General features: G+C 43.3%; 1 protein-coding gene across 42 annotated transcripts in view; it reads left to right on the top strand.

The window, feature by feature from the left end:
* The window catches only part of PTPRD (protein tyrosine phosphatase receptor type D), a 1707428-nt gene that overhangs the window by 1293709 nt on the left and 399979 nt on the right, over positions 1-13740 (top strand). For all 42 annotated transcript variants that reach the window (XM_030566328.1, XM_030566329.1, XM_030566317.1 and 39 more), the window contains one exon: positions 1474-1641. In XM_030566328.1, the coding sequence (XP_030422188.1) occupies positions 1557-1641 (85 nt within the window). In that variant the 5' untranslated portion in view covers positions 1474-1556. The remainder of the gene's footprint in view (positions 1-1473; positions 1642-13740) is intronic.

Raw genomic sequence — 13740 nt, 5'->3', positions numbered from 1 at the left:
TAGTAAAAGCACAAAAAAATCACCTCTTCTCTGAAAGTGCAGTTCATATATCTCCATCTTTGTGATATCACTGAAGCCATTATGTAGCAGTTGGCCCTGATACGCTTGCACAGACACAAATTGAGTCCGACAGGACTGATGTCTCATGGACTTTGCTGTCATTTGAAATGCTGGCACGAAGATGGTAGCGATGAAAGGGGGGAGCTGGTGCCTTCAGCACTTTGCCTATGAAGATTTCTTAGATTCATATCTCTTGATAGCGGTAGCTGATTCGAGAGGTAGTTTTACAAAAGAGATTGATAGCAGCAGTAGATTTCTAACATCTGGTCATCTTTTTTTTCTTCCTTGAGTAGATTCTTTCAGCATTGCACTGTAGTATAAAATAGGCTCTTCATACCACCCACAAGTCTGTAAGATCCATCAAGTGGAATAATTAGTATAATTCCTTCCCTCCCTTTTGGTTTTTATCTTCACTGCATGGAAGCTACTCAGGCAGGGTAAAGAAAAAGAGAGTATCTGTTTTTCTTATTGTGCTTGAGCTAAGTTTCAGACCTACCAACGTATATAACTTACAACTCTTTTGAAAAGTGCAATTAAATTGCAGTGTTATTTTAGTGACACAGTCGGGCTATTTTGGGATATGTCTAATATTTCCTCTCAGGGAAGCATTTCTACGTTCTGGAATTTCTAATATTGCTTGAGTGGAGTGGATTTAACAAAGAATAAAATGGATTTCTTCTTAAAGGCAAATGCTTAAACTGTATTTTTGATTAGCTCTTATATAACATGTTAAATTAAACTGACTGAACTGAATCTGGGCTCTTTATTCATGATTTCTGTATTGCATAATTTAAATATACAGGAAAATCAGAGAGGAAATGTAACCTTTTAGACATGTGAGACCAACACTGAATATGAGTTTCGATGTGTTAATATGGGGGATCCAATATGCTAGCATTGCAAAGCTGGTATTAGGAGTAGTCTGAGAAGCAGATTTAGCCCAGTCATTCCTACCTGATGCCAGGAAAGCAGCTTCCAATATGTCATTTGTTAGTGGACTTTTATCCTGGACATTGAATCCTTTCCTAAACCCTTCCTTACAGCATCAGTATGCCTCATTCCGGTGATGTATTAAACTAATAGTTCATGAGAAACGACAGTTCATTCTCATGATATAGTACTCAAAATGCAGTGCTGAGCCGTCAAGACAAGACCCAACACATGGGATCGGTTGATCTGAAGATGGGAGAAGAAAAGGTGTGCTGGGGACAGGATGCTCTGTGGCTCCAGCATTCTGGCTTCAGTGCTAGTAACATCCGCAGCACCTTGCTACCGTCAGTGTACTACCGTCTCCTGAAGATTCTTTGTATTTTTAAACTGTTTTGCCTCCAACTGTAAATATTGGGGAAAAACAAAACCAACCTCCCCTAACCGTATTTCTCTCTCTCTCCTTTTCTCTCCACCACTCCACAGGCTCTGAAAATACTTCATCAGAAATTTCAGACTGCACAGACTCATAGTGGCTTCTGAGCCAGTGAGACCGAGGCTTCCAAAGCATGCTGGTGCCAAGCTGTCGGATGATGCATGTAGCCAGGCCAGTGGTGGTGCTCCTGTGCTTTCTGCTTTCTGCTGATGCTGAAAGTAAGCTTTACTATTCAATGGTGTTAAGATTTTAGCCATAATGAACAGTTTTGTTTTCAGCTAACAGTTGCTGAGGGCCTCTGAATGAGTCTTCTTTTCAGTAAATCTTAAAACTCAGTGAGATCCTCTGTGGCTCGCAGCCATTATTTGAACAGGTTTGTTTATGTGACTTCCTTACCATTTTTCCTCCTAATGCTCCTTTTTTTAGTCATCTAACAGTTTCCACTGTTCTCTTTTTCTGTTCTTTTCTTTTTGCCAGTTAGTTGGTAGAGATATTAGTGAAATTATATAGGTAAAATGAATCCTAACCTTGCTTACCACATGGCAAACATCAGTTAGTTCCATTAGGAACTTGTTTACTTCCTTGGATATTTCCTTTTAAGTTTAGTAAAATAAACAATGGACTGTTGAGTCCAATTAAAATTCCAGGCACTTTGTAGCTGTCACAGCAGCTGTTCTAATGTATTATTTCCGACAGCTGTCTTGGAGTACAGTATTCAAACAAATCAAGCAGAACTGACAACTTTGGTCTGAGTAGGTAGTATAGGTACCTAGGTTCTGTGTATTGGGCAGAATTTGGACATTTTATGATACTGCAAGGTTTTGGTCAATTAGCTTACCAATTAATGAGAAGATAATATCTTTTTTTAATTGGGAAATAATTAGGCCTACCTTGTTTACATGTGTTGTTTTTCCCAGCTGTCCTGTGGCTTTTTGTAGAAATGTTATACCAACAAGAAAAGCCACTTGCCAAGGCCTGTTGACAGGCTGGTTTGCTACATGCTGTTCAGTTCACTTGATACAGCAGCATTTTTCTCTTGGCTCTTCTTAGGATTGTTAAAACATCAGCATTCATGAACTCTGCCCCACTTCTGACTTTAAAGTGGATTGTGCTCTCCCTTACAACTATGAAAACACAAAAAGGCAACTCTGTTGAGATAAATAGAGTTACAACAGAGTAAAAGTGGTGTGAGATCAGAATCGGACACTATTTTAGTGAGAATTCATTCAGTTCTCATTAATCCTGTTACTAAGTCATTGTGAACTCTGAGTGCACTGACATTGAGATAGCAGCTCTTAAAACATGGAAATGGAAAAAAAAATTATTAAGGCTCTGTTTTCTAAATATAGGACCACGAAATTGAAATACACGAAAAAACAAGCATGCACAAAACATACATGTTCGTAGAATACAGACAGTTGAGATTATTTGGGTCGTTTCCAAACAGTTAATGACCAGCTGGGATAGTTGTGTCTAAGGAGAAGCCAAGGACATTTTAAGACTTTAGCCAGCAAATAATTAACTGGAAAATAGCTCAAGCACTAGACATTTCTGCTGTTTTAAAGCACCATCTATTTTAAAGACAAAATCTATGTTTAGTGAACAATAGATTTTAGAATCTGGTATTGCTTTTCTGTATAAGATGCCAGAGTACTGTACTTCTGGTCGAGCTGAAGTGAATTTTTGTGTGTGTTTATATTGCTTGTTCTTTGCCAATCAGATAACAATTGGCAAAAGGACTGTTGCACTGCTCTTCTCTTTTATAAAGCTTATGAGAGAAGGGAATATACTCCACTGAGGACTAATGTAGGATTTACTTTCAAACAGGCTGTACTATAAAAGCACTTTAATAAAGATCTTAATAGTGCTTTGCCTTTTCAAAAGTATTGTGTTTCCTGTCACGTCTTTAATACTTAAAACAAAATGTGGCAGTAGGCTCTCAGACATTGTTGTGGCAGAAGGTTGCTTTGTTCATAAGTATCTGTTATTAGCATGCAGCATCAACATGCAGATTAAGGGTTGTAAAGTTGTTCTTTGGATTAGGATTAATTTTTGTAGCAGTTATTGTTGATTGATCTTGGCTAGACATTAAAGAATGGTCGTGATGGGTAGAAAAGTGATGCAAAAATAAAGATTATTCACCTATAACTAGAATTATTACAGATGGTTTCTGCAGACGTCAGACACATCCCAAGAGTGGGACTCTGCAGAGGCCCTTTAAAGAAGATGCTTATCACATGTTTAGTTTCTTTGCCTTTTGCACACTGGTTTATACCATATTGTTGCGTCATTGCTCATTAATATTTTCCCGTGATGGTATTGAATATCAAATGTGTCCTGATTGCTCTGAGCATAAGAAAAAAATCCATCATGTTTCCATAATTGCTGAAAAAATAATCCACAAATCAGCCATCGGCCAGCTGAGTTCTGTGACAGAGGAACTGACAGCTGATCCACTACCCTTTCTGGAAGGTGTCCCTATAGTTAACGGGCATTACCAGACAGAATTTCAGGGAACCAGGGCAGCCAGGCGAAGAGGGATAAACTAAGTTAACCACATCTTGGAGGGGTTGATAGCATTACCGTATCATCTACTGTTATTATGCAGTAAAGTATTTATTGCTCATTATTGTTGTTTACCACTAGAAGAAAGAAAAATTAGTATGTTTAGATCTGAATTTAAAAGATTTAAGAACAGGAAAAATATATTTTGAATATCAGAAGGCTGTCGGACATCTAGCTAAAATGTCAGTATCAAACTAGAAATGGAATCATTACATTCTTTAATTGAGAATTTGCTTCTCTAAGGGAAACTGAAATTCCTGAAACTAAATCCAACCATATGTATACTAGCCATGATCGTATCCTGGAGGGACTGAGATGACAATCAAGAGTAATGAGTGGTTGGATAATTGTATTAAACAAAATAATATTTTTGGTACATGTGTTTTAAACATTTCCCTTTATCATCAATAGGAGTAAAACTGAATTGGGCAGTATAGCTTATGGTTTTTTTAACTGGGAAAATGCAGTTTCTAACCTGAACAATTTAAAATATTTAGTTTATTTAACTAAGAACATTCTAAAACATTGCATGTTTCTTTAGCTTAATTTTCCTTTACTACTTTTTCTTTTAAATAAAATATTTACTTTTACTCCAAAGTGGAGTTGTGATACAATGAAAGAGAAATGTGCTATGACTAAGGAATGTAGAAAGTGGATAGATTTTTAGCACTAGATAGAACTGATCTTGAAAATGATCAGTTCATATATTCAAGCTCTTATGAGAAGAGACTTTCATCTGAGGTAACCTCTACTTCCCGATTCCAGTCTGGCTATAGATATAAGGTCTGATCCTGCCAAGTGGTGAGTGCCCACATTTCCCAGTAACTTCAGTGAATACTGAGCATGCTTGGTACTTCATGGGATTGTCCTCACAGTGAGACCAACTCTTTGCTACTTATTTGCTTCCTCTTCTCAGGCCTGGCTGGATCAAGGCCCTGCGACACATGGGGGACAGGGGAATTCAAAAAGTTAACGAAACATTTTGGTCATCTGAATAAGAGGGTTTAGTTTTGGCTGAAGGTTTAAATCTGTTTTAATCTGATCTGAACGGCCCCTTAGTAAACGTTAATGAATGAATGTTAGCTAGATACTCTTAGAGGTGTATGTCTTGTTTTAGTGAGCTTTGACTATTTAATCTGAAGAAAAAATCCCTGTATGTGTGAATCTATAAATGTTGTTCTCTTTCCACTTAGTCTCTCTTTCCACTGTTTTCTGGAAGATCACAAATGGATAGTAGTTTCCTCAGGAAGTCAGTGGTGTGTCGAAGATAGCTGGGAATGCTGGTAGCATAGGGCCTGAAGAGAGAGTCCACATAGCCAGATAATCCTACTGTCAGGGTGCCAATGCCTGAGATGATGGGGCGTCCAGGATTCCCAGGTTTATGGAACTTGGGTTGCAGATAGAATACCCATGGTCAGGGCTCTAGGGGTGTGTCTGTGTATATTTGTTCCTGTGCTTCTTCGGGGAGTTTCTTGAGCAGATGGTGCAGTTTCTTTTGGTACCCCTCAGTGGGATCAAAGGGTAATGGCCTGTAGAATGTGGTGTCAGAGAGTTTTCTAGCAGCCTCTCGTTCATGCTCCTATTCATGATAACTACAGCACCTTCTTTGTCAGCCTTTTTGAAAATAAAGTCAGAGTTGTTTCTGAAGCTGTGAATGGTATTGAGTTCTGCACGGCTGAGGTTATGGGACAAATGACACTGCTTTTCCACAATTTCAGCTTGTGCACGTTGGTGGGAGCACTCTATGCAGAAGACCGGTCTGTTGTTTTGACCATCAGGAGGAGTCCATGCAGAATTCTTCATCTTGTAGCATTGGTAGGAAGGCTTCTTTGGGTTAGTGTGCTGTTCAATGGTGTGGTGGAAATATTCCTTGAGTCAGAGATGGCAAAAGTAGTATTCCAAGTCACCGCAGAACTGTATCATGTTTGAGAGAGTCATGGGGCAGAAGGAGAGGCCCTGAGGTAGGACAAACTCTTCTGCTGTGCTAAGAATAGAGTGATAGAGTTACCTGTTAACACCTCTGCAGTCATAGGACAAAAAGAGATTTGTTTCAGAGGGGTAGCCATGATAATCTGTATCCACAAAAACAATGAGGAGCCCGGTGGCACCTTAAAGACTAACAGATTTATTTAGGCATAAGCTTTCATGGGTAAGTCTTTAAGGTGCCACTGGACTCCTCCTTGTTTTTGAGGTTGGTTTGTTTGTTTGTTACAGATTTTTGTAATATGCCATAAATCTAATGTGTCTGTTCAGGCCATGATTTTTAGCATCTATCAGAATTATGAATTTAAGCTCCCCAGCTCACCTTTTGAAAGTGTTGAGCAGGTTTCCTTCAAGGATGAGGACTGGTAGGTCGGATAGAGAGTGATCACTTTGTGAAAAGTCTTCATCCAAACGTGTTGGAGTGTTTTTGTTTTTTATCACTTTGCTTAGTGATTGTCATTTCACCCCCATAGTTGTTGTTAGGGCATTTAGTGCACTGGATGAGGTACACCACATGTTGTGATAGGTATGTGTAGGACCCCTGGGTCTTGAAAGGTGTGTTGTGGGGGGTGTTGATCATTGTAGCAGTGGGGATACCTCTGCAGGTTTTGCACCTGTTGGTCTGGCAGGGCCTGGTGCGGCTTTGAGTTGGTGTGTCCTGGTCTGTGGGGAGTTTGTTTCTGATGATGAGTTTGAAGTGTTGTTTGAAGGCCAGAAATGGGGATTCAAGAAAGATTTCTTTCATGCTGGGGTCCTCATCGAGTATGTGTTGTAGTGGTTTGAGGAGATCCCTTATGGGTTCTAGCATGGGGTGGAAGGTGACAACTAGGGGTGTCCAGTCAGAAGGGGTTTTATTTCTGTGGAAACAGGTTCTCATGGGGTATTTGGGTGCCCCATACCATGATACTATCTTCTTCTTTCGTGGAGTGTCCGTGTTTGATAAAAGTGGTTTTAAGTGTGATAAGGTTTCTATTCCGGACTTTCTCCAGGGAGCATATTCTGTGGTTCCTGGCTGTAGATAACAGGTTTCTTGTAGTCTTTTAGGTGGTTACTGTATCTATCAAGGAAGGTGTGGTGATCCGTGGATTTCTTGTATATGGTTTTCTGTAGCGTTCCATTGCTGAATCTGATTGTGGTGTGTAGGAAGTTGATGCTAGTGTGAGAGTGTTCCAGAGTTTTAACAGATTGGTGGTGGTGGTTAATTTATAGCAGAAATCTCTGAGGCCGTTTAAGTCCAGAAGATGAAAACATCATGTATGTATCTGAGGTTTATCAGCTGTACCCACTGTCCTCAGTCCAGCCGTAGGGGAATCAAGGGAAGAGGGACAGTCAAGTTGTCCAGAAGTTATTCTTCAAGGTGGCCCATGAAGAACTTGGCATATTGGTGAGCCATTTTAGTAGTGATGGCTGTTCCCATGGTTTAGACAAAGTGTTTGTTGTTGAATGTAAAATTGTCATGGCTGAGGATGAAATGGCTGAGTGTGGTGATGTGTTTGGGGTAGATATCTGAGGGTTGTCCATTGTCTTGTAAATATTTGAGGCAGGCAGTTATGCTATCATTATGAGGGATGTTGGTGTATGGGGAAGAGACATCCATGGTGTTCTGAGGGAGGTTGTTAATGCTGTGGAGTTTGTGGAGGAAGTCAGTTGTGTCCTGGAAGAATCTGGCCCTTTGGGTGGCAAGTGGTTTGTGGATGGTTTCTGTGAGTCCTGATATTACTTCAGTAAGAGTGCTGTGGCCAGATATGATGGGTTTGCCTGGGTTCCCTTTTTGGTGTCTCTTGGGAAGCATTTAGAAGATTCCTGGAGTGGGTTTGTGGAGGATGAGTTTATAGAGTTTATCTTGGAATTGTTTGGGGAAGGATTTGCTGATATTTTTAAGTTCCTACACTGCATATAGCTTACATTTGGGCAGTTCCCTCAAAATGAAATAAAAGCATTTTATGGGAACTGTACTAGCCTATCAGTCCACCTTCAGGCCTTTTAAAAATTATTATTGTTTGGCATTTTCCCCCCTTGTTTAGTTGGGTTTATTTCTCTTCTGATCCTGTATGCAACTAACAAGAAGCCAGGGGCATTTCTGGATCAGGTCAGGAGCAACAGTGAACAGACTCAGAATCACTGAGCCGCATGTCATTAGGAAGCAGTGTCTGTCTGTTCTGCCTTCAGCCCCGTCCTGCTCTTCCAGGCTTAGCAGAGGAGTTGGAGGGATGACTGCCTGCTGTGCTGCTAGTCTTCTTCTTTGGGCTAGGGTCATGGGGGTGAGACTGCCTGCACTGCTGTCTGCAGCTGCTATGACTCTTCTTTTTCTAGTCTTTGGAAGGACCTAGCTCTGTTGCTGCCCCATGTGAAGGTTGCTCACAATCAGACAATTGGGTAAGGACCCTCACTATAGCTGGTCAACACCTGTCCTGTGAAAGAGTCCTAGTGGGGGGGAAAGGGTGTGTTCTTGTCTTCTCTGCTCATCTTTACCATTACTCAACACAGGGGCCTGAGGAGTGCAAAGGGAGTCCCATTATTCCTTCTCCTATTGGTTTCAGGCTTGCAAGACCTTGTGGAAAATCAAAGGAGTGGACAGGGATCCCTCTTCTTTCCCTCCTGCTGGCTCTGGTGTTCTCCCTATTCCCAATGAGGTTTCTAAGAGTGAAAGAGGCTTCTGGTCTGGTTTGGCAATGGGGTGGTGGAGGGTCTCCAGCCCTGTTTCTTCCCCTTAGTCCTATGAAGGAGTTAAGGGGGAGGAACGTTCAGTTTTATTTGTCCCCTGTCCCCATGGAAGGGTCGAGTAGGCGATTCTACACCCCACATCTTTCCCATTCATCTTTCAATAGGTTCTGCTGCAAGGCCAAGGGGGTGAGAAGGGGAGAAAGCTGGTCTGATCTTGCTACTCCCTATGTCTCTCTTCCAGCTCTTGCATGATGCAATAGGGTGAGGGAAAGATACCCTTCCCACCTTTGTATGGAGGTTCAGTGTGTGGGGCCTGGTCTACACTACACAATTAGGTCGAAGGAAGCCACCTTAAATCGACCAGTTAATGTATGTGTCTACATTACCGGCTCCTTTACGTCAACCTAAATTGCCTCTGATGTCGACTTCTGTAATCCACCTCTGCGAGTAGTGTAGTGCTTAGTTCGATTTTCATGGGTTGACTGCGAGATAGTGCAGATGCAGTGTTGTGTAATTTGACTTAATTGGCCTCCAGGTGGCGGCCCAAAATCATCTAATCTGTGACCACTCTGGAGATCACTCTCAAGTCTGCTGCACTGCAGCCAGGCACACAGGAAACAAACCCTCCCTTGCTAAAGCCCCGGGGCCTTTTGAATTCCCATTTCCAGTTTGATCAGCATTGGGAGCATGCCAGCTTGAGCACAGCTGATCATGGAGACTACATGCTCCAAACGTGCTCCAGTTTGGTCTGCACGGGAGGTGGGGGATCTCATTGCTGTGTGGGGAGAAGAGTCTGGGCAGGTAGAGCTCCAATCCAGTAGAAGAAATGCTGACATCTGTGCAAAGATTGCTAGTGGAATGGGGGATAAGGGCTACATGAGGGACACACAGCACTACTGTGTGAAAAAAAAAGAACTTTGCCAAGCATACCTAAAGGCAAGGGAGGTGAACAGTCATTCTGATGCTGAACTCCACACATGCCAATTCTACAACAAGCTGCATGCGATTCTCAGGGGTGAACCTACCAGCACTCCCACAGGTAACATGGACAGGTCACAGGTGTGAGAGTCTAGGGACAACAAGGAGGAATATATGTTGGATGAGGAAGAGGGGGAGGAGGAGAATGGGAGACAAGCGAGTGGTGGATCCAATCTCCCCAGGACCCAGGAAATATTTTTAACCTTGCAGCCCTGTGGGTCGCAGGACATCATGGTAACCGACCAAGATGCTCTGGTGAGTATACAGTGAAAATGAAAGTCCAGTTAAACTTTAGTGGGCGCACACATTCAGTGGTATTGGATGTTGACTGTGAAGAAAAAACAAGGTGCTGTGATGATCTGCTTACAAGAGGCCGCTCCAGCTATGCATAGGGTGGCCCACGGAAAAGATTGTTTATGTGGACTTGGATAGCCAGGGAATCTGCCATGGATATCTGTAGGAAACTTTCATGGAGGGATTCTGCAATCCTTTGCAGACGATTTCTGGGCAGGGCAGTCTTATTTCTTCCTCCATGGTAGAACACTTTCCCATGCAACTTCTGAACTAATTCTACTGGCATCATAGTGGTACACAGCATAGCAGCATAAGGACTGGGTCTGTACCCAGACATTTGAAGCATCTCCTTCCTTTCTGCCTCTGTTACCCTCAGGAGACTGATATCACATAGGGTCGCCTAGGGGAAACAGGGAAGTTCTCATTAAAAGTGATCTTACATGGGGAAAAAAAAAGGCATGTAGACCCACCCCAGCCACCCACATTCCGCATCGCCAAACCACGCGATGTTCAGCTAAGTATCTGTGCTCCCGACATGAGCCTGCCATAAACTTCACTAAAAGTGCAGTCACCCATGACCTGGAGGGGGTCTACTTCACCATGGTTGGAGCAGCAAAACAGCACGGTGAACGGTTACCAATTCTGATTGTTATGGCTTGCACCTAGTGTAATAAGGTGTTGTTGTTGTTTTTTTTAAATGAAAATGGCCTTGCTATGGAAACATTTTATGCATGTACAATGGCTCCTTTATTTTTCCCCCTGACTGACAGCTGGAAATATGTCGGTGGGTCATCAACACCTGAAAGCAGACTTGCTGATTAGAAGGAGGAGAAATAGAATGTGGGAGGACGTGTTCACCAAGATAATGAACGCCTTTGGGACAGCTGACACAGAGCTGAGAGCGTGGAGGATTTCACAGTCCGAGGATTTCACATGGACATGGCGAACAGGAAAGCTTCCAATGAGCGAGAGCGTGCGGAGAAGAATGAGATGCTTCCAATTATGAGGGACCAAGCAGACATGTTGAGGCGTCTGGTTGAACTGCAAGAACAGAAGCTGGAGGGTAGAGTCCCTCTGCAGACCCTGGTGGACAGCCAGCCAGCATCACCTGATGCAGAATCTTCCTCCTCCACACGTTCCATGAGGTGTGGGCGAAAAGTCCATTATCCCTTTCACTTAACTTGGGTGGGGGGAGAGTACAAGGAACAGAAGGCACCCATTCACAGACCTTTGATGGTCTGGATTGCGGTGTTATGTTACACAGCTGAAAATGTGTCTCCTCTTCCAACTTTAAAACCCCTTTTCTCCAACATTACATTTTCTTTCTGTTCTCCTTCTTTACTTATATTTGTTAAATAAAGTAAATGTATTCGATAAATAAATGTTCTTTATTGAGCAGAAGCAGTGGGCTTGGGCGAGGGATTGGCTTTACAGAGACAGTGATACAAGCTAGGTGAAGGTTTGGGAAAGCACAATGCAGACAAGCAGCTTACATTACTGTGACTCTTTATTGAAATGGCTTTTCAAAGCCTCACAGATACACAACACCCCTTGCTGTACTCTTCTTATTGCCCTGGTGTCTGACTGCTCAGAAATGGCTGCCATGCGATCTATCTCAACTGCCCAGCCCTGTGGAAAATTGTCCCCCTTTTTTTCACAGATATTTTGGAGCACACAGCAGGCAGCTGTAACCATTGGGATGTTCTCCTCACTGAGTAGACTTAGTAGACTTCTCCAGCACCCTTTGAAATGATCAAAGCATATTCAACCACCATTCTGCACCTGCTTAGCCTATAGTTGAACCGTTCATTGCTACTGTCCTGATGGCCAGTGTACAGCTTCATGAGCCTTGGGAGCAAGGGGTAGGCTGCGTCCCCCAGGATAACTATAGGCATTACAATATCCTCAATGTTCATTTTGTGGTCTGGAAAGAAAGTCCCAGATTGCAACTTTTTGAACAGATCTGAGTTCCTAAAGATGTGCACGTTATGAACCTTTCCTGACTATCCTACGCTGATGTCGGTGAAACGCCCCCGTGATCCACCAGCGCTTGCAACGCCATTTGAAAGTGTCCCTTTCAGTTTATATATTGTTTGGCCAGGTGGTCTGGTGCCAAGATGAGGATATGGCATCTATTGCCTCACTGCAATTAGGGAATCCCATCCCGGCAAAACCATCCACTATGTCCTGCACATTTCCCAGACTCTCAAACCTTCATAACAGAAGTTGATTAAGGGCCCTGCAGACTTGAAGCACAGCAGCTCCCATGGTTGATTTTCCTACTTCAAATTGATTCCCCACTGACCAGTAACTGTCTGGTGTTGCAAGCTTCCAAATAGCGATCGCCACTTGCTTCTCCGCTGTCAGACAGGGCCGGCGCTACCATTTAGGCAGCCTAGGCAATCGCCTAGGGCACCAGAAGAATTGATGGGCGTCGTTTTGCCGGAGGGGGCGGCAGGTGGCTCCGGTGGAGCTGCTGCAGTGGTGCCTGCGGAGGGTCCGCTGGTCCGCGGCTCCGGTGGACTGCCCGCAGGCATGACCGCGGGACCAGCCCGCGGGGTGGCGAAATTGCCATGCACCTAGGGCGCTCAAACCCCTAGCGCCGGTCCTGCTGTCAGATCAGCTCTCATTTTTGTGTTGCTGAACTTCGGGGGAAAGCTCTGCACAAAGTTCCTGGAAGATGGCCTTCTGCATTCAAAAGTTCTGCAGCCACTGCTCGTCATTCCATACCTGCAAAACAATGTGGTCCCACTAGTCAGTGTTTGTTTCACGGGACCAGAAACGGCACTCAACACAGTGCAGCTGCTTTGTGACTGCCATCAGCAACTGTGAATTGTTTTTTTTTCAATGGCTTGCAGCAGGGCTGCTTGCAGGATGTCGCTATATTCCTCGTGGTGGACCTTACTTCGGCTCTGGAAATACTTCAGGAGATGGCGCAAGGGTTTGAGATGTTCACAGCAAGAGTGCACAGCTGAGCAGGCTCCATGTTTCCAGGGTTATGGCGTATGCACGGTGGGTTTAAGGCACAGAAATCACTGGGTTGTTTGCCGTTGATGTGAGGGAGGGAGCAGAGTGCATCATGGGTGCCGACGCAATGTTCCCATTCTCCCCTGTGACAATATTTTAATCCCATGAGGCATTGCAGAAACTTCCCATAACACAGTGCAGCAATGTGCTCTTTGGAATAACTACCCCTGATGCACTGCTTTGTGCATCGATGCAAGTGCTGCTTGTGAGGACGCACTCCATCGAGACAATAAGCATGATGTGACCATGCACAATCAACTTCATTAATTCGGGGGCTTGAGGTTGAATTATATAAAGGTAACTTAATTTTGTAGTGTAGACAAGCCCTGGGAGAACAATGTCCTCCTTCCCTGGCTCTATGAAGGGGTTCTGAGCTGCTCCTATTCTCCTCCCTTAGCAATTCAGATGAGGGAGAGAACATTACTAGCCACATCTCTGCCCTTCTCCAAGGCTGCTGCAAACCCCCAGCAGTAGAAACTCATTTTTCAGTGACTATCAAACACACTGTTGGAAAGTCTGGGGAAGAAAATGCACAAGAATGCTCCTAGAGATGTGCACAATACCAAACGTGCTATTGTATGAGATTATGGTATGACACTGGCCGTCAACTCAGAAGTGAAATTGGCTGCTCCTGAATGAATAAAGTAAATAAACTGGGAGGAAAAGCAAGCTATGTTTTCCTCTAATCTCTTTCATTTATAGTAATCCCAGGTGTTACTTATAACACGATAGCTAAGAAAAACCTCAGACAAGTGTGATTTTTGAGTTGACAGTGTCCCTTTAGGTTCAGAGTTTGACAATTCTCT

Source organism: Gopherus evgoodei, chromosome 6 (assembly GCF_007399415.2).
Source record: "Gopherus evgoodei ecotype Sinaloan lineage chromosome 6, rGopEvg1_v1.p, whole genome shotgun sequence".
NCBI classification, from domain to species: domain Eukaryota; kingdom Metazoa; phylum Chordata; order Testudines; family Testudinidae; genus Gopherus; species Gopherus evgoodei.
The sequence above is the reverse complement of the archived record's forward strand: the minus strand, read 5'-3'. Positions and strand labels throughout refer to the sequence as shown.